The 19,787-nt window shown below is 42.5% G+C and overlaps 1 protein-coding gene across 3 annotated transcripts in view; it reads right to left on the minus strand.

The window, feature by feature from the left end:
- Nucleotides 1-19,787, minus strand: part of DYM (dymeclin) — a 263,448-nt gene that overhangs the window by 121,679 nt on the left and 121,982 nt on the right. For all 3 annotated transcript variants that reach the window (XM_009565789.2, XM_054054066.1, XM_054054067.1), the window contains exons 12-13: nt 16,367-16,480; nt 14,954-15,048 (exon numbers count right to left, since the gene is read on the minus strand). In XM_009565789.2, the coding sequence (XP_009564084.1) occupies nt 14,954-15,048; nt 16,367-16,480 (209 nt within the window). The remainder of the gene's footprint in view (nt 1-14,953; nt 15,049-16,366; nt 16,481-19,787) is intronic.

A 19,787-nucleotide genomic window follows, 5' to 3' on the forward strand; every position in this document is an offset into this window, starting at 1 on the left:
GTACTTTTGATTCATACTAATTCTTATTTACAGCCATAATACAGTTTCAGTTTGTCAGAGAAATCCTTATAAGTTCATTACTCATTAATTTCTTTAGAACGTAACCCACAGTTTTTTTCCAAAGAGAAAATTTCTAAAAAGGGAGTACATGTTGTATAGGCGGTTAATGAGCCAAATACACTACAACTGAAGATAAAAGACAGGTTCAAGCAAGTCATTATCTTGAATTACCTCTATTTCTGCTAAGGAACATAGTCCTATAAATACATTCCACACCAAACAAACCAAGAAGACAAAACTGCAGTTTATATGATTCTCCTACAATAGCAAATAATAGCTTCTAAAAAACTATTACAACTCTCTTGTTCTTTAAATATCAGAAAATCTGAGACAGATGTTTAAATCTCAGACAATCTTATTTATTGCTATAACACAGACTTTCTAAAATGCAAAACCTGTAAGATTCTTATCTTCAGTGTACTGTGTATTAGACTCCTGAATACCAAACAACACAAACATTGTAGTGGCCTTAACGTTTTTTCCAAGCCAGCTAAAAAAGATCAAAACTCTACTAGCAGCACTGGAATAATGCTGCTAGCCTTCTCATTTTTGCTTCCTTTCAGTACTGAACATGCAGAAAACTTAAGTGATGCAACTCAGAACCTCACTCTGCTCTGCAAATCCATCTGTGAAACAGCATAATTGCAAAAATAATCATTTCTGTCCAGGTTTCCTCAAATATTTCTTCTTTTCCATCATAATGGATTTGCAAGATCCACAATCTTAAAAGCTGTAAGGATCCACCAAGAAAGAAAAGTTTAATTCAGCAATTTGAGGACTGTTATCCAACTGTACTGTTTCCAAAGAGCAGCACAGTAACTATGAATGGGCCATTCATGACAACTAAAGGTGGGACAACAGGACCTTCCACGTCCGAACTAAATTCTCTGTCACATGCAAGAACTTGTGTGATGCTCTAGATTGCCTGAAACAGGTACCGAGACTTCAATGAACTTCAGCTCCACGGCCGAGATTCTGTGCTAATTTATCTCATGTTCATTTAATCACACATTCTGCCATGTCATGACTTGCAACCTGTAGGACACTGAAGTACCGCACAATTTCCTGGATGGCAGAAGATTGATGAGATTTTGAAATGACGTTCCCCCTCTGCAAAAAAACCCCGACAGAATTACCATGATGGCAGTGTGGCCAGAAGGACCAGGGAAGTAATACCGCCCTTGTACTCAGCACTGCTGAAGTCGAGCCTCAAATCCGGGGTTCAGCTTTGGGCCCCTCACTACAACAAAGACAAAGAGCTCCTGGAGTGTGTCCAGAGAAGAGCGATGAAGAGGGTGAAGGGGCTGGAGGACAAGTCTTACAAGGAGCAGCTGATGGAACTGGGGTTGTTTAGCCTGGAGAAGAGGAAGCTGAAGGGAGACATTATTGCTCTCTACAACCACCTGAAAGGAGGTTGTAGGGAGGTGGGTGTTGGTCTCTTCTCCCAAGTGATAGGTGATGAGAGGAAATGGCCTCAAGCTGAGTCAAAGGCAGTTCAGACTGGACATTAGGAAAAATTTCTTCACAGAAAGGGTTCTCAAGCACTGGTAGAGGCTGCCCAGGGAAGTGGTGGAGTCCCCATCCCTGAAAGTGTTTAAAAGGCAGATGAAGTGCTTAGGGATGTGATATAGTAGTGGATAGAGATGGTTGGAGCTGATGCTCTCAAAGGTCTTTTCCAACCTAATGATTTTATGATTCTATGATTACAAGCCAACAGAGACCCAGAAAGTGGTCAAGGAAGAGCAGACTATCTTGTCCAAAGTTGAGCTTCTAGAGTGTTATGTATTTAGATATTAAAAGTTTTTTTTAAGGCAGACCAGCAATCAACAATCATATGCCTGAGGACTCCTGGGCCACTATATGCAGAACAGAAGACAACGCAGTTCAACCACTCCGCTTTGTGAGAGAAGGCCCTGAGACAGAGAGAAGCAACCGATTGTCAAAGACCTCACTGTGGTTGACATTGATCCTATATATCTCAAAATAAAGCTGTGAGTCTGTCCATCTGTGAAATCCCCATTACCCGTGAGCTCAGGTGTCGCGGGCTCCAAACACTCCTAACAGCACGCAGGGCGTTCAACTGCTCACGCCAGATGGGCGACAAGGGTATTACCGTCCCACCAGGTGCCCGCACAGAATCCTCAGCAGGTTCAAGCAGGCTTAACCAAGTTCAAAGATATTTCCATGTTGGAAACATCTGATATCAGCCTAAAATCTCAACCCCATATGTTACACACAGGCAAAACCAGGAGAGCCCACATGGAGCACTCCTCTTTCTACTGATACAGCTGAAGCAGCATTTTAACAGGTTCAACCACAGTGACACTCAACGCAGAGTAACAAAGGATGCCTCATGCCTTTTAAAAACTAACTGCATTATATTTACATTGCTAAGTCACACCAACTAGAAGACTTCTGCTACTAATATTCTCTTTTCCCTTATCCGAATAATTGTTGCCTCCTCTTTTGTCACAGACTTCCCTACTAATTGCAATGACAACTCCCAATTTTGGAATGGCTGATCAGCTTATAAGCTTCCCCACAGCTAATCTAGGTCAACAAGCTACTAATAAGGCCAGCACATGTTTCTTCTATTTAATGCTGTTGAGATCTTTATAAATGGCTTCTGTCTCCCAACAAAAGCCACTCTGCGGATTCAGCACCCTCTGTGTGCACAGGTAGTAACAGTGACACGGTAGATGAAGAGCATAAAAAGCATCTGCAAAGAGATCGCTGTGTCTGTGTCTGCGAAGAGCTCATGAAGAGCAAGCCAAAGCCACCCAGGGCTGACCAGCTGGCACAAAAACCTATCCAGGTATCCTGCTGTGCATACAACTCCTACTCCTGAGAATCTATAGATTAAAACCCAAGTTTTGACTCAGTGGCTTGGAGCTGTTTGATCTTCCACTCCCACAACATCCTCTTTCAAACACAGCCTCAACATGAGAATATCATGAAGGCCCTTTTCTGAGAAGCTATTAGCTTTCATTCTACTTGGAACATCTAATAAAAACAGGATTGTCACTTTTTTATCATCCTGCATTGCACAGGAGGGTAAATAAAAATTATAAAGCAGTTCCTCATAAATACAGTATCATTTTACATCCAGGCAAGATAATAAATGTTTTCTCCTCTACTTTAGAAAAAGAGAAAGCATTTATTAGCTAGTCTGGAGAAATGCTACAAAACTATTTCAAAGTTAAGAAGCATTAAAAGCAAAATATCTTTGAAGTTTTTAGTTCTTATCTTTGAGGCAATGTCAACCAGTAAATTCTGTGGCCTTCTGTACTGAAGAGAACGTATTGCTAAAACCCAAGGCACACAGTACATTGTAAATGCCACCAAAGCAAAGCACACAGGGGAAAAAAATAACACAAATACTTCAAAGTAACAAATTCACCAGCCAGAGTACTCAAGGCAATGAAAGTTTTCTGGGATGAATGGGTCATTTTCTCCTGGTTTAAAGTAACACAGAAAACCAAACAAGTTGGTGGAGTTGCAGAAAAATAACCCCAAGTCTGAGCAATCTGATCCAGTGGAAGATGTCTCTGCTCACTGGATTGGATGACCTTCATGGTCCCTTCCAGCCCAAACCATTCTATGATTCTATGAAACCCACAGAAAGATGCTTTTTCCCTTTTTACTTCCATGACATGACATCTGCATGAAAATATTTGGGGTCAAGAACTACTAAAAGCCACTCTTCCTATCAACAGGTCCCTCAAGAAGCACAGAATCTGAGTCCAGGGCTGCAGAGCATCCTGCACACTCATGGACCACACCAAGAGCCAGTGAAAGCCATGATGTTAAAAACCCCCTCTTGTTTAGAAAACTTGGGAAATAGTCATGCTGTTGTGGTAACTTTCATTAAGGTAATTTCCTTCTAGCACAACTACAATCCACATGATGCAAAATAGGAGAAAAATATTACCTCCTATTGTTGAACAGCTCAGATCAGAGATATTTCAGAGGGGTTTCTACCCCTGTACTCAGAACTGGTGAGACCGCACCTTGAGTGCTGTGTTCAGTTCTGGGCCCCTCACCACAAGAAGGATGTTGAGGCTCTGGAGAGTGTCCAGAGAAGAGCAACGAAGCTGGTGAGGGGGCTGGAGAACGTCTGATGAGGAGCGGCTGAGAGAGCTGGGGTTGTTCAGCCTGGAGAAGAGGAGGCTGAGGGGAGACCTTATTGCTCTCCACAACTGCCTGAAAGGAGGTTGTGGAGAGGAGGGAGCTGGGCTCTTCTCCCAAGTAACAGGGGACAGGACAAGGGGGAATGGCCTCAAGCTGTACCAGGGGAGGGTCAGGCTGGATATCAGAAAGAAATTTTTCACAAAAAGGGTCATCAGGCACTGGCAGAGGCTGCCCAGGGAGGGGGTGGAGTCACCATCCCTGGAGGTATTTAAAAGATGGGTAGACAAGGTGCTCAGGGACATGGTTTAGTGGTTGATAGGGATGGTTGGACTCAATGATCCTGGAGGTCTTTTCCAACCTGGTGATTCTGTGAGTCACATTTCACTATCAGAAACCAGGCATCTACGATTATGCCCCTTCTAATACCTGCTGAGGCAGATATCACAGGTTTAGTGAATCTATTCATTACCCTCAAGTCCTTTTTCCTTTTATTTTAGTTATTTAAGAAGGAAGAAGGAAGCTGATGCTCAAGAGGTCTCCATATTTAACAGCTCTGGCCACAGGACAATAATTCCAAGAACACCCTTTAGAGCATGATCTCTCATTATTACATAATTTGACTTGTGAAGTCTTTTGATGTACACTGGTGTGAAGGCAGAGCAGCCTCTTTTCTCTAGGATTTGCTATTAGGAACACTCCCCTACTACGATTAAGAGATCAGTGAACCGAGATTTTAATTTAATGGTCCAACTGAGATTTGAACCCAGAAAATAAAAGACTGGTCTATTGATCATTCTTACGGTGGTGTTTAAACGCTGCTCCCAAAGCCCAAGGCTCCCAGCACGCGTGGTATGATGCAAATCTGCGTGTGTCTCACAGCCACAGAGCTCCAGGCAACAGAAACCCCCTGTTACAAAACCACCAACAGAGCAGAAAGAAAGGAAGCAGGAACTACTTTTCATGTTACTGTTAACAAAGGTACAGGTTGGCTATTATGATTTATCCCTGACAGCTTACTGGTATTATGTTACTTTCTCATTACTGAAAACCGACATTTCTGAAATACAGCTTTCCCAAAATAAGGTTTCATAAGGTCAAAGGGTTCCAGCCCTAAATTTGGAACAGTTTTAGGAAGTTTCCTATGTGAAAAGTGGCTCTAATTTAAGACCAGTCATTCTCTTGCTGTGCAAAAGTTAGAAAGATTAGTTTAATAAAAGCATTACATACCCTATTCACTTACTTTATTTTGCTCAATTCACATATCACATTTAGTTTGAAGTGCTTACTATGCTAAGATTTTACCACTTAAAAATCACTATTCCTGTAGGTGAAGCAACTGTTGTTTCTACACATATGTTTTCAAATAAGAATTAAAAACAAATGAGCATTAGAAACCAAACATCTTTGAAGCAGTTATGCAGCAACTGGGCTTTTTTTCTTTAAGTTTTTCTCCTGAAGAAGTGCCTTTGATCCAAGTAACTCAGTCTCACGGGTTTTCTGCAACAACTGTCCCAACAACTGTCCCATCGCTATTCCGCAAAGAAAGAGGAAGCTGTATGTTAAAGAGCTTCCTGAAAGCACCGTGGACATCAAAGACAAAGAAGGAAGGAAAACCAGAATGCTCACAGAGTGTAAAGTCACGTGGGAGAGAAATTTGTTTATCTTCATATGCAAGCAGTCTAATGAGTTTGAGCCAGCAATTATACCTCGTTATTGTCACTGTTAAAAAAACGGGAGGGGAGAGTCAGAGTGGAGAGAAGGAAGAACTTCTTTATGCTGAGGGTGGTGAGACACTGGCATAGGTTGCCCAGAGAGATGGTGGATGCCTCACCTGTGGAAACATTCCAGGTGAGGTTGGATGGGGCTCTGAGCAACCTGAGCGAGTTGAAGATGTTACTTCTTCTGCAGCAGAATCGAACCAAAACCATCTTGTGATTCTATTCTATGTTTTTAAGCAAGTGGTAAATCATAAATTCACCACATTCAGACACTAATAATTTTAGAGTTTTCAGTTTAATACAGCAGGTCAGATCATACATGTCTTGCTGCTGCATACACCTTTTCCTTTTTGCCTGAAGACAAATACTTAACTACTTGAATAAGCAAATGCCTGGCCAACTCAAAAAGTCTTCTGCTTTATACACAGAGACCCTCGCTAAAGAAATTCTAGATTTAAAATCACTTCAACAATATACACATAAAATAAATAAAAAATATTTTCAATAAACTAATACAGGCCAGGAAAAAAAGGCCACGATAACAGACATAATTAACACATGCCTTGGAGTCATTGTCATTCTGTCAAACAAAGCAGCACGTGAAAAATTTGATTAGCTCCCTCCTTACCTCTGATTTATAAAAGCATCAACCGATATAACCTAAGGGAAAGCAGAGGCGAATGATACACTTTCGCCTTTCAAGTACAATACAGTATGAAAATTCACAATAATAACAACTATTGATAACTGGGTTCTCGGGCAGTGGCAGAGGCCATCCAGGGAGGTGGTGGAGTCCTTATCCCTGGAAATGCTTAGAAGACAGGACAGGAAGTGCTCAGGGATCTAGTTTAATAGTGGACAGGCACGGTTGGACTCAGTGATCCCCAAAGTCTTCTCCAACCAAGCGAGTCTATGATTCTATGATTAAACTCATTGCTAACAGCCTATAAAAAGATAGGGAGAAAGTATAGTCACGAAAAATAAAATGTCATCCACTCCATCAAATAACATGGGTAAAAATTACAAAGATGGGCAATTCTATAATGGTGACTGAAAGAGGAAAACACACTGCAAGAATAATTTAAACACTTTACTAAGGGACATTGTGAATAAATCATTCAAATTCACAAACCCAACAGATGTTTATATAATGAGCAAAACCCGTTCTTGGAATAGCAGTGAACTCTGTTCTGCAAATGAAGCAGTATTTCTTCCTGCAAACCCAAGAATTACACCGGTACCCAAGAACAAGGCATATATTTAAAGAAATAAAAACTGTATGCTATAACAGAAAAAAAAATCATTCAAATGGTTTTATCATTCACTTTTTAACCTAAAGTCACTGTTTTAATCAGAATTTACAGTACTCTGACAATTTCTCTAAGAGCAAAATGGCTGATAACTTGAAATTGATAAGAATCACAGAATCGTTTGTGTTAGAAAAAACCCTTAAGATCACCAAGTCCAACCATAAACCTAACACTGCCAATTCTATCAATAAACAATGCCCCTAAGCACCACATCTGCACATCTTTTAAACCCCTCCACGGAGGACATTAAGAGGACATGAGGTAATAGTTTTAAGCTGAAAGAGGGGACTCCAGATGCACATTACTCCATATTTTAAAAAACTAGCTATACGGTTTCATAAGCACGAATGTAAAAGGCACAGACACGTGCATCTACTACGAAAATTCAGAGACTTCCTTTAGGAAAAAAACAAACCAAAAGACTTGTGATGTGAAAAACGCATCTTCTCATCCAAATACTTATTTTTCACTCCCTTTAGAACACAGTAAGCTTTATTCCTCAAACAGCATCAAATTTCTGATTAAAGCTACTTGAGGCTGGTAAGTTCACAGAATCATAGAATCATAGAATCATAGAATGGGTTGGGTTGGAAGGGACCTTAAAGCCCATCCAGTCCCAACCTCCTGCCACGGGCAGGGACACCTCCCACTGGATCAGGGGCTCCAAGCCCCATCCAACCTGGCCTGGAACCCCTCCAGGGATGGGGCAGCCACCGCTGCTCTGGGCAACCTGGGCCAGGGCCTCCCCACCCTCAGCGTGAAGAAATTCCTCCTTATGTCTAGTCTAAATCTGTCCCTCTCCAGTTTACACCCATTGCCTCTCGTCCTATCCCCACAAGCCTTTGTGAAGAGCCCCTCTCCAGCTTTCCTGGAGCCCCTTCAGGTACTGGAAAGTCACTCTAAGGTCTCCTCTGAGCCTTCTCTTCTCCAGGCTGAACAACCCAAACTCTCTCAGCCTGTCCTTGTATGGGAGGAGCTCCAGCCCTCTGATCATCTTTCTAGCCTCCTCTGGACCCATTCCAACATCTCCATATCCTTCTTCTGTTGGGGATTCCAGCACTGGACACAGGACTCCAGGTGGGGTCTCCTTAGAGCGGAGCAGAGGGGCAGAATCCCCTCCCTCCCTGCTGGCCACGCGGCTTTGGATGCAGCCCAGGACACGGTTGGTTTCTGGGCTGAGAGTGCATGTTGTCGGCTCATGTCGAGCTTCTCATCCCCAGCACCCCAAGTCCTTCTCCTCAGGGCTGCTCCCAAGCACATTATCTCCCAGCCTGTATTGATTGCCCCCAGGACTGCGCTGACCCAGGTGAATTGCCCCGACCGAGGTGAAAGTTCTTAATCATTGCAGCATCAATACAATGTTCTCACAGAATCTCACACATTCCAACTTAAAGGCAATTTTCAATCCATCATAATCTTAAACTGAGCTCAAAAGGTGATACATAAAACAACATAATATGCTCCTATTCTTAAAGAGATCTCAAATACTTTCACACCAGAAAAAAACTGCCAGGTTATAAGAGGAAACAGTAAGAGACAAATTAAATTACTAACAAAGGAAACCGTAAAACAAATGGTTTGGTTGTGGAGGTGAAACTTTTCAAATACAGCAGCATATATCAGAATGGCTGGGAATTTCTTGTGGTAGCTTACAGACTCATAGAATCCTAGAGGTTGGAAAAGACGTACAAGATCATCCAGCCCAAACAGCAGCCCAACACCACTGTGTCTTCTAAACCCTGTCTCAAACTGCCATGGCCACATGGTGTTTGAACTCTTCCAGGGATGGTAACGTCACCACTGCCCTGCGCAGCCTCTGCCAGTGCTTCACCACTCTTACAGTGAAGGGATTTTTAATAATATCCAATCTGAACCTCCACTGGCACAACTCAAGGCCTTTCCCTCTTGTCCTATCACCTGTCACTTGGGAGAAGAGACCAACACCCACCTCACCACAATCACCTTTGCAAGAGCTGCAAAGAGCAACGAGGTCTCCCTCAGCCTCCTCTTCCCCAAGTTAAAAAGCTCCAGGTTCCTCAGCCACTCCCATAATCCCTGTGTTCTAAAACCCTTCCCAGCTCCGTTCCCCTTCTCTGGATGTGCTCCAGCGCCTCAATGTCTTTCTTGGAGTGAGGGGCCCAAAACTGAACCCAGAATTCAAGGTGTGGCCTCACCACCACTGACTCCAAGGGGACGATCCCTTCCGTGCTCCTGCTGGCCACACCATGGCTCATCCAAGCCACAATACTCTTGGCCTTCTTGGCCACAAGGCTGATGTTTGGCTGCTGTTGCACAGCACCCCCAGGTCGTTCTCTGCCAGACAGCTTTCCAGCCATTCTTCCCCAGGCCTGGTGCTGCACGGGGTTGTTGTGACCCATTTTTCAATTATGACACATAATTGACCCTACAGAATGATTAAAACACTGTCAGAGAGTGCAAAGAGAAAAAAGGGTTTCAGCTGCCTCCCAGATGAGACGAGCAGACCTTGGGAACAACACTGATGCAGTCACCTGTAAGAGAATCATCAGAGCTATGATGACACTCAAGTCCCACACATGGCACTCTACACCATGCACAAGTTAACGTCTATGCTCTGGATTCCTTTTAAGCACACATTACCTCCTAATTCCACTTGACTCCTATGAACATCAGGAAGGCAACAGAAACCTTTTCTTCATATCATTCCCTGAATCCCACCAAACTCTCTACGAGAGCCAAAGAAATCAACAATATATGACATCGATATAATTCACAGAATCATAAGATTCCATAGATGGTTTGGGCTGGAAGGAACTTTAAAGCCCATCCAGTTCCAACCCCTTACCACGGGCAGGGACACCTACCATTGGATCAGGTTGCTCAAAGCCTAATCCAACCTGGCCTTAGGATGGAGCATCCATGAATTCTCTGGATAACCTGTGCTAGCGCTTCATTACCCTGTTTTGAAACTTAATTTCCTTAAGTCATCTAACGTGGAGAAATGCAACCAAGAAATGTCCTCAGCGGCTCACACAGCCCTGCATGTGAACAGCTGTGCTGACAGCATAGGAAAAAAGAAGAGCTGGAGAGTGTTTCCAGCTCCATAGTCATAGAATGTTAAATATGCCTGTCTAACTAGTGAGGTGTCTGACAACCTCCAGTGGTATAGTCCTGCTTAGAAAACAGCAAACATCCCAATAGCCAAAGCATTTGCCTTGAGTAATCAGTATTCTTCTCCTTGTCACTAATTTTGGTAGGATGACAGGCTGCCGAGATGTCAGATTACGGCCGTTCAGGGAAGGCTCTCCATCTTCTAGTGTCATCTCCAAGCTGGCTGTAGGGAAGCCCAATGTCATGAAAGCCACTTCCAAACAGATTAAATGAATTAATGCCCACTGACTTGCAGTTCATAGAACCATGGAATAGTTTGGGTTGGAAGGGACTGTAAAGCCCACCCAGTTCCAAACTCCTGCCATAGGCAGGGACACTTCCAACTAGACCCAGCTGCTCAGAGCCCCACCCAACCCGGCCTTGAACACTTCTAGTGAGGGGGCATCTATAATTTCAGTGGGCAACCTGGGCCAGGGCCTCCCCACCCTCATGAAGGCCTCCCCACCCCAGCATGAAGAATTTTTTCCTCATGTCTAATCTAGATCTTGCCTCTTCCAATTTAAAACCATTCCCCCTTGTCCTATCACTCCAGGCCTTTGCAAAAAGCCCCTCCCCAGCTTTCCTGGAGCCCCTTTCAGCACTGGAAGCTGCTCTAAGGTCTCCTCACAGCCTCCTCTTCTCCAGGCTGAACAATCCCAACTCTCTCAGCCTGTCCTCACAGCAGAGGTGCTCCAGCCCTCCGATCATCTTCATGGTTTCCTCTGGACCCATTCCAACAGTTCCATATCCTTCTTCTGTTGGGGATTCCAGCACTGGACACAGGACTCCAGGTGGGGTCTCCCCAGAGTGGAGCAGAGGGTCAGAATCCCCTCCCTCCCTGCTGGCCACGCGGCTTTGGATGCAGCCCAGGACACGGCTGGTTTCTGGGCTGTGGGTGCATGCTGCCGGCTCATGTCGAGCTTCTCACCCCCCCAGTCCTCCTCCACACGCAGTTCGAAGTCACAAACTGAATGCCTACATTAATACGACAGCTAGGGGTGTGACTTTACCTTTTGCTACTTGTAGAATAGAAACCAAGCAAAGGAAAACCTTACTCTCACTGCAGGTAGGCAACACTCCACCTGGTTGTGCTCTATTGCTTGGAGACTACACAGCCACCCTGGTAGTCATTTTTGACAATAATGACATCAATGCGTATTTTATCTTATAATATTCTACCAATATAATTTAAAGTGTCAGCACTCCACAAATATGAGAGTGACAATGCAGCGCAGTATCATGCTGATAAAAAGAGTTCTGAGTAATTAAAAACAAACCAGTAGTAACAGCAGAGAGAGGAGGGCAAGATCTCAAAGTCAGGGCAATCTACAATAGAGGACATCCAATATTAAATAAATACTGCCCAGGATCTTACAATAAAACATCTATTTTTACTTCCAGCAGCTGCTTGTCATGGATTTATACAAATCTGTCAATTTTTATGCTTGCTGGAACGTGATACAAATTACCCGGCATTAAGAAGTTGTATTTTACTGAGCTTTTAAATATGCTATATTGAATATTCTCAGCTAATTCTTTCATAGAAAATAGTTTTCAGAATTTAAAACAATTGGCAGTCTCTGCTCAGAATAGGATTAGCAAAAAGCCTGCGTGGAAATGGAATTACTTCTCACATTAAGGAAGGAATCATTAGAGCATCTGGTGAGGCTTAAACTATGACTGTTGTATTGCTAAGCAGATTTTAAGTTAAGTGTTTCACAGCTGCTTAATTTAAAAACCTATACCCTAAGATACTTCTGTAATACAAAGTACCATCTTCTTTTTAGGGAAGAAGATACCAAATATATTCCCTTACTCCCCTTGTTTTTCTGGTTCTGTTTCACCTCTTTTATCACAATTTCTGCATTCTAATAGTATGGAGCCTCAGACCACAACAAGGCAGAAGCTTAAAAACAATAGTGTGGAATATCTTCGGACGATGTAAGAATATCACGCTATATTCTATGATACGCGATAAATGCGCATCATATTGCCTTTCTGTTTTGCTTCCTCAGTTGATGATTACATTCACCTTCTGTTCCTTTCTTCACATTATTTCCAACCACAAAAATACAGCTCCACCCCTGCCAGCACCCACTGGCTGGGATAACTAAAGCCCTTCTCAGACTTGCTGTCCTACCACACTACAGCTGGATGGATATTGTTTATTATTTCTAATACTGCCCAGCTCAGATCCCATGTGAAGTCGCTCTGTTGAAAAACATACGGAAACCAACCAACAGTAGCTCCTAAGAGCTCGCATCTTTGGAATAACTAAAGAGCTTTGAATACATCAGTGCTATGTGTTCGCTCCAAGGTCTTTCTTTCTGTTCAGAGCATTTCACACATGGACTTGTTAGTCCTTCACACAGTAAAAGACAGATTATTTGACAGACAATTTCAATGTGGCAGAATTTTCCTCTCTGTCTTCTGCCTCTGCAGGCATCAGTGTTAAGCATCAACAGTGTTAAGCCCCATCCCTGGAGGGGTTCCAGGCCAGGTTGGATGGGGCTTTGAGCAACCTGATCCAGTGGGAGGTGTCCCTGCCCATGGCAGGGGGTGGGACTGGGTGCGCTTTCAGGTCACTTCCAACCCAAACCATTCTATGATTCTGTGATTCTATGATCAACAAAATTCCATCTACCTTCAGTAAAAATATCAACGTAATTATTTCACAATTCAAATCAAGCCGCAATGTTGAAGTCACATTAACTACATATGTCTAGACAGATGATGCCCAAGGCACCCACGGATGCCCAAGGATGATGTCCCAGAAGATTTAACATGTATGTTATAATTTTACATACAAAGAGTGCAACAGAATTTCTTGGTGACAACCTTTCCTGGGTGTTGAGATGGGTGTTAAACGTCAGGGAGTCGATCTGCCTCAAAGATGCCACCATGGGTGGTGAAAAGCCCATGTGAGAAGGCTGGAAGAAGCTGGTGTCCAGTACAGAAAGGCTCCTTTGACATTCCTGAGTTGTAACATTGAGGTGAGATGGATGTGCAAAAGCACTGAGGCTGCTGCTTCCCTGCTGATGGTTGCCACCTCTTCTGATAAGCCATCAGAACATGCTTACCCATTTCACAACCCAATTAAATCAAAATAATCCAGCTGTGCTTAATTTGAACCATGAGTTTAAATTTCGAGTAGCGGATGTCCATAAACTCAGCATTTTGACAAAAGCCAAGCCACACAAGCAATGATGCTAGATGACTACAAGATTACTAAGTGGTGACAGCAGTTAGCCGTAATGGGACTACAAAGATAACCTCTTCCTCGCCCAAATATAACCAGGGGAACACATCTTGCTTTGGTCTGCGGAAACAGCAGTAGAATAAAATCGAACAAAATCAGAGATCAGAAATGTAGGAAAAAGCTCTGAAGTGGAAAACAATCACAGTAAAAATCAGTGCAAGCTTCTGAGCATCAAGGTAGCGTATCTCACACCACGCTAAGGTCTATGATTTCAGAGGCCAAGATTTGCAAACACCTGAGAAACTTGGACTCCATGTCTATGAATAGAGAAATGAAGAGAGCAGGCATTTAAGACAATGTCTGTGATACGCAATAAGAAAACGGCTTCAATTCAAATTCTGAGCATTCATTATCACTGTCGAGGTTATGAAATGAGGATGAGTATCAAGTAGGGAAAAGGTAATGGCAGAATGCATTCATCCTCCTTACTTGTCCACATTTTCACAACCAACCATTTCCAAAAGAGGTGGGGCTCAGAGAGAATTAAATCCTAAAGAGCAGGGGCTTAAGCACAAGATGCATCTGTTATTACTCAGTCCTTTACAAAGTGTACAGGTACGCAATTATAATTTACTTCTTTTTGGCACACTGTCTGTACTTGACAAGCGCTAAACCAGTTTATTCCAGATCACAATAACAAGAACCTTCCTGGTTTCCTTTAGAGTGTGGAGCAGGGCTGACTTCCAAGATGAGAAGGATGCCTGACGCGTGATTACCTGCCTTTACATAGTGCTCTGCAGCACAGATACAAAATAGGAAGGACCAACCTCAGTATCTACTTCTTTAAAGTTATGGCCCTGTTTTAGAACCAGAACAGATATCAACTATACATTATATAGAGGCTAAGAAACTTTATCGGTTGAAAAGCATGGGCGCAGGCTTTATTGCCCCTATCTGCAGGGCCTCGTCACAAAACGATCATTGTGTTACGTCTGTTTCAGCAAACAGATCTTCTGCCAAACATGAAGGAAGAAGTAAAGCAAGTAAAAAATTCAGTCTGCATAAGAACAACCACTCAGTGCATTTCTATTACAACATGATAAATGCGTAAAGAAAGCATAATTCACACAAATCCCTGAAAACCTCCTGCTCTGAAAGTAGCCATAGAGTTGTTCTGTTAAGACAAACAAAGTCAGAAGTTTCTCAGACAGAGGAACTAGTATTGTTAGTGCATTCAGAACAGATGCAAATATAAGGCAAATAATATTTATTCTGGGATTATTAAGCTATTCAGTTATCATTTCAGCTATTTCGTTCATCAGTTTCTATTCAGGCGGATAAAATTTAAGTTTCTGTAATCCTGAGTTTCAGTAAAGATCAGTTTTAAGAGTAGTCTGTATATTTACCTGATGATCCTCTGAGCAGCGTACTGATGAAGTGAGCGGAACTGCGCTGACATATTTGCCAAGGCTGCTAGACAATTTGTATGAAGGTATTTGTCCTGTCAGAAAGAAGAGAAAAGGTAAAAAAAACACACATCAAACTTTCCTTTTGATATACACTGACACGTACTGCAGGAATCATTCACAAGACCGAGTAACAGACGTCATTTAACGGGCACGATCAAAAGCATACAGCAGAAAAGTCAAGTGTGCATATTTGTGTATTAAGTTTGTTTTCTTTAAAAAAAGGCTTATAAAATAGTGATTGCTTAATGCAGATTTTAGAGTGTGTATGCGTGTATGTAAACACACATGTATACGTGTATGTCTTTAGAAATGTTGATTTACAGTGACATCACAGATGTAACCAATACTGAAAAACCTTCTCCACCTCCCTTCCTCTCTCTCTTTTCTGTAGTCTTATCCTAACATTTTCTGCTTCATAACTCATCTCCCTGTTAACTATTTCAAAGCATTCTATAGATTCCCACAACTAAAACAACTAATACGATACTTCCGAGTTTTGGTTCCCTTGTCAGCATCCTGAAAACATTTGATCAGATAAGCATTTAAATGATGGCCCTACCAAAGCCAAGAACCAAACTCATCCACTTTTCCAGTCCAGTAGGAATTGATTTTACCTACTCAAGTCTAAAATACGCATTTACAGAATATAACAGATTCAAAGTCCTGAAATTATATGCTAAGAACATCCTTGCTTCTTCCAATTCTTATGATCATAAAAGTAAAATCTTTGTTTCCCAATTTAAAATATATTTAAATATTTTTGTTACTTTCTCATGTAAAACCTTCCATATCTTTAATTGTTGAAAATACTCAAAGGGTATGATCCCACGCTTATATGTTTCAAATAAGGTCTAAACAAAATGCTTGAAAAACACACAAAACCAATCTGATGTGAGGCAATGAAGTTGAAGAAGTTTTACTTTGCTGGAGTTTGAGAAGATTTTATATCCCAGTCACTGTCCTACTTCATAAAAGCACTAACAACAGATAGAGTGCAACTCCCACTTCTGAATAACTTGAGAGGCAAACAACTTCAAAGGGATCAGTTCTCACCAAACCAAGGAGCTTTTTTTTCTCATCTGAAAATGAGGAATGTGGTGCCTGAATTCTGTTCCAAATCTACTCCATGAACCAGATGATAACACAGAAATTGTATTACAAGTTCAGAACCAATTAACGCTGCACTTAGTGAATACAGCTGATCTTTCCATTTCCTTCCCTCCTGTAAATTCGGAAGCCAAATGGTTGCAACAGAATGAAGAAAAATTCCACACCCAGTTTGGAACCGAATTCATGCTGTTGAAGTTAGAAATCAAGGTGATGTGCGTAAGCGCTTCACGCAGCTCTTACCCTTGTCCGTGTCATGTTGTACTGGATGGTTCTTATCACAACTAGGATCAGGAGACTCCCAAGCGAGATCTCTGTTAAGACACGCTCAGCGTACCAAGTGATATTTTTCAATATCTGGAAAAGAAAAAAAAAAGAAAAACAAAGTTCTTCAGGACGAAAGTTTGAACACAAACATAGAAATTTGTCTGGATTCTTGTCTTTCTTAAGACATGTCAGTTAGCTTCCAGCCTAAAACAGGGAAAAAATAGTTTTTAATAAGCAACGAAAACATAGCTGAATCTTCATGTACTGCACTGAACAACCCTATGTGTCCCTTATTCTTTATTTTTAATTCCATTTTAATCAAAACTCAGAATTGCTGGAAGACCTCATTCAACAGGGATTTTCCCCAGACTGAAACCGTCTTCTCTCTAAAGCTGTCACACTTACAGATGAGCAGTGAGTCCAAGTGGCCAAGAAGACCAGCGGCATCGTGGCTTGGATCAGCCATGGTGTGGCCAGCAGAAGCAGGGAAGGGATTGTACCCCTCAGGATGCAGCACTGGTGAGGCCTCACCTTCAATCCTGAGTTCAGTTTTAGACCCCTCACTCCAAGAAGGACACTGCGGGGCTGCAGTGCATCTGGAGGAGGAGAATGGGGCTGGGGAAACGGCTGGAGAACAAGGGTTATTGGAATGGCGGAGGGATCTGGGGCTGCTTAATCTGGAGCAGAGGAGGCTGAGGGGAGACCTCATCACTCGCTACAACTGCCTGAAAGGAGACTGTGGTGAGGTGGGTGCTGGGCTCTTCTCCCAAGTAACAAGGGATAGGACAAGAGGAAGTGGCCTCAAATTGTGCCAAGGGAGGTTAAGATTGGATATTAGGAAAAAATGTCTTTCCTTAAAACAGTGGTAAAGCACTGGCAGATGCTGCCCAGGGCAGTGGTGGAATTAGCAGCCCTGACTTGCAGTTCCTATAATCATAGGATGGTTTGGGTTGGAAAAGGCCTTAAAGCCCATCCACTTCCAGCGTCTGCCATGGGCAGGGACACCTCCCACTGGATCACATTGCTCCAAGCCCCATCCAACCTGGCCTTGAACACCTCCAGGGATGGGGCAGCCACCTCTTCTCTGGGCAACCTGGGCCAGGGCCTCCACAACCTCAGTGTGAAGAATTTCTTCAAAATGTCCAATCTAAATCTTCCCGCTTCCAATTTAAAGCCATTCCCCCTCAACCTATCACTCCATACCCCTGTAAAAAGCCCCTCCCCAGCTCTCCTGGAGCCTCTTTCAGCACTGGAAGCTGCTCTGAGGTCTTTCCAGAGCCTTCTCTTCTCCAGGCTGAACAACTCCAACTCTCAGCCTGTGCTCAGCGCAGAGGAGCTCCAGCCCTTGGACAATATAGATGGAAAACCCACTGTTTAATAGCAGCGCAGTGCTGGTGACAGTGACAAACATCCCCAGAAGAGGCTCAAGAGTGACAATTCCCAGTAAGTACACTTTGCTAAAAAGACAGAAAAATCAGAATACAGGGAAAAGGGAAAGACTTTAGGTGTGTTTAAGGGAAGATTTCCCAAGGCTGAGGAACAAATAAGAAACATGGAATCACTACAAGATAGATTTCCAGATATAACAGGCTAAGAGTGGATGTGGAAACGGGTATAATTTCAGGTTATAACAAGTAACTAATACTATTTTAAGACAAAATGATGATGGTATAAAATGGAAGTAAGTAATCTGAGGAGATTCAGTAAACAAGGGCAACTAGTCAGGTTGGACAACATAAGCGATGAACAGGAATTGCCTTAAAGACAGTAAAATCGATGCAAACAGACAACTGAAAAGTTAAAAAGCTATCAGATGTGTAATTAATAGATTATGCACATGAACTTAACCACCATAAGCCTTCACCCTTCCCATTCTCCCTCCCTATACCCCATTACAAGCTTCATGCCCTCTCAGACTCCATTTCTCCTCAGATGTTCCAGTGGTTCCCATTGAAGCTTTAAAAACAGCAGCCCTAGAAAAATGCCATTCACCAAAACCACTATGCCTCGGAATAGTCCACTACTCTTAAAAAAAGCAGAAACATATTCAAAGCTAAAAAACTACACATCACTCCCTGTCACCTTTGCAGTCCTCTCACCTATGCCGGAGAAAGACATCAGAGCAGGTAAGCAATGAAATGCCAGCTTATAAAACAGCAACAGCAACAGCAATCACCACCACTGCTCGTGTGGTTTTGCATTTCAGAAGCAAAAAACACGAAAATATGTTAAATTTTAAAACCATCTACTGAAAATCAGTGCCAGAATTCTCATGGGTTTGCAAATAATATATAGAAAGGAAAAAAAAACCAAACAAATAGTTCAGACCTGGGATGGTCTTGCAACAACTATTAAAAGAATAATTAAATGTTTTTAATTACACTTTTTAACAGTAGACTCCTGATCCAAAGGAAAGGAACTCAGTTTTGTATACACTGAGCACTGAGATTCTCCATTTCCCATAACTTTGCTTGTGAGATATTTCTTAACACACCCACCTTAGCAGCTCTGCTCTGAGGACAGGCTGAGAGAGTTGGGGTTGTTCAGCCTGGAGAAGAGAAGGCTCCAGAGAGACCTTAGAGCAGCTTCCAGTGCTGAAAGGGACTCCAGGAAAACTGGGGAGGGTTTTTTTCGCAAAGGCATGGAGTGACAGGACAGCTGGGAATGGCTTTAAATTGGAAGCGGGAAGATTCAGATCAAACATTAGGAGGAAATTCTTCACGCTGAGGGTGGGGAGGCCCTGGCCCAGGTTGCCCAGAGCAGTGGTGGCTGCCCCATCCCTGGAGGTGTTCAAGGCCAGGTTGGATGGGGCTTGGAGCCCCTGATCCAGTGGGAGGTGTCCCTGCCCATGGTAGGGGGTGGGACTGGATGGGCTTTAAGGTCCCTTCCAAACTAAATCATTCTATGATTCTATGAAAAATAAACAGTTAAGCTGTGATTTACAGTTTTTCACTATCCACTACAACTTTAAGTACCACGGTAGTACTATAGGTTACTGCCACATAAATTATTATATGATGTTATTTTGACATAAGTTCATAAATCAGAGAAGAAAAGTCACCAACACTTGTCCCCTTTTCGGAATTCTTGCATCTACCCATTTACTCTGTTGTTATCAATATTATTATTAGTGAGAGAAATTGAGCGCCATGTGGTTACAGGGACCTGGCTGTACTAAACCAACTGCAAAAACAGGACCTATGGTTTTGATCATATTTTCCAGGCAGTTAAGACCACATTAATTTCAAATAAAAAATGCTTCAGCAGTCCGAAAGAGTTTCTGTGGTTTCCTGAGCTCTTTACCAGTTGGTATAATCACCAGATTTATAAAACTGCACTTAATAAAATTAATCTTAAAAATCAATAAATAAATATGGATTAAATACCACAAAAGCAA

This window comes from Cuculus canorus, chromosome Z (assembly GCF_017976375.1).
Source record: "Cuculus canorus isolate bCucCan1 chromosome Z, bCucCan1.pri, whole genome shotgun sequence".
NCBI lineage: Eukaryota > Metazoa > Chordata > Aves > Cuculiformes > Cuculidae > Cuculus > Cuculus canorus.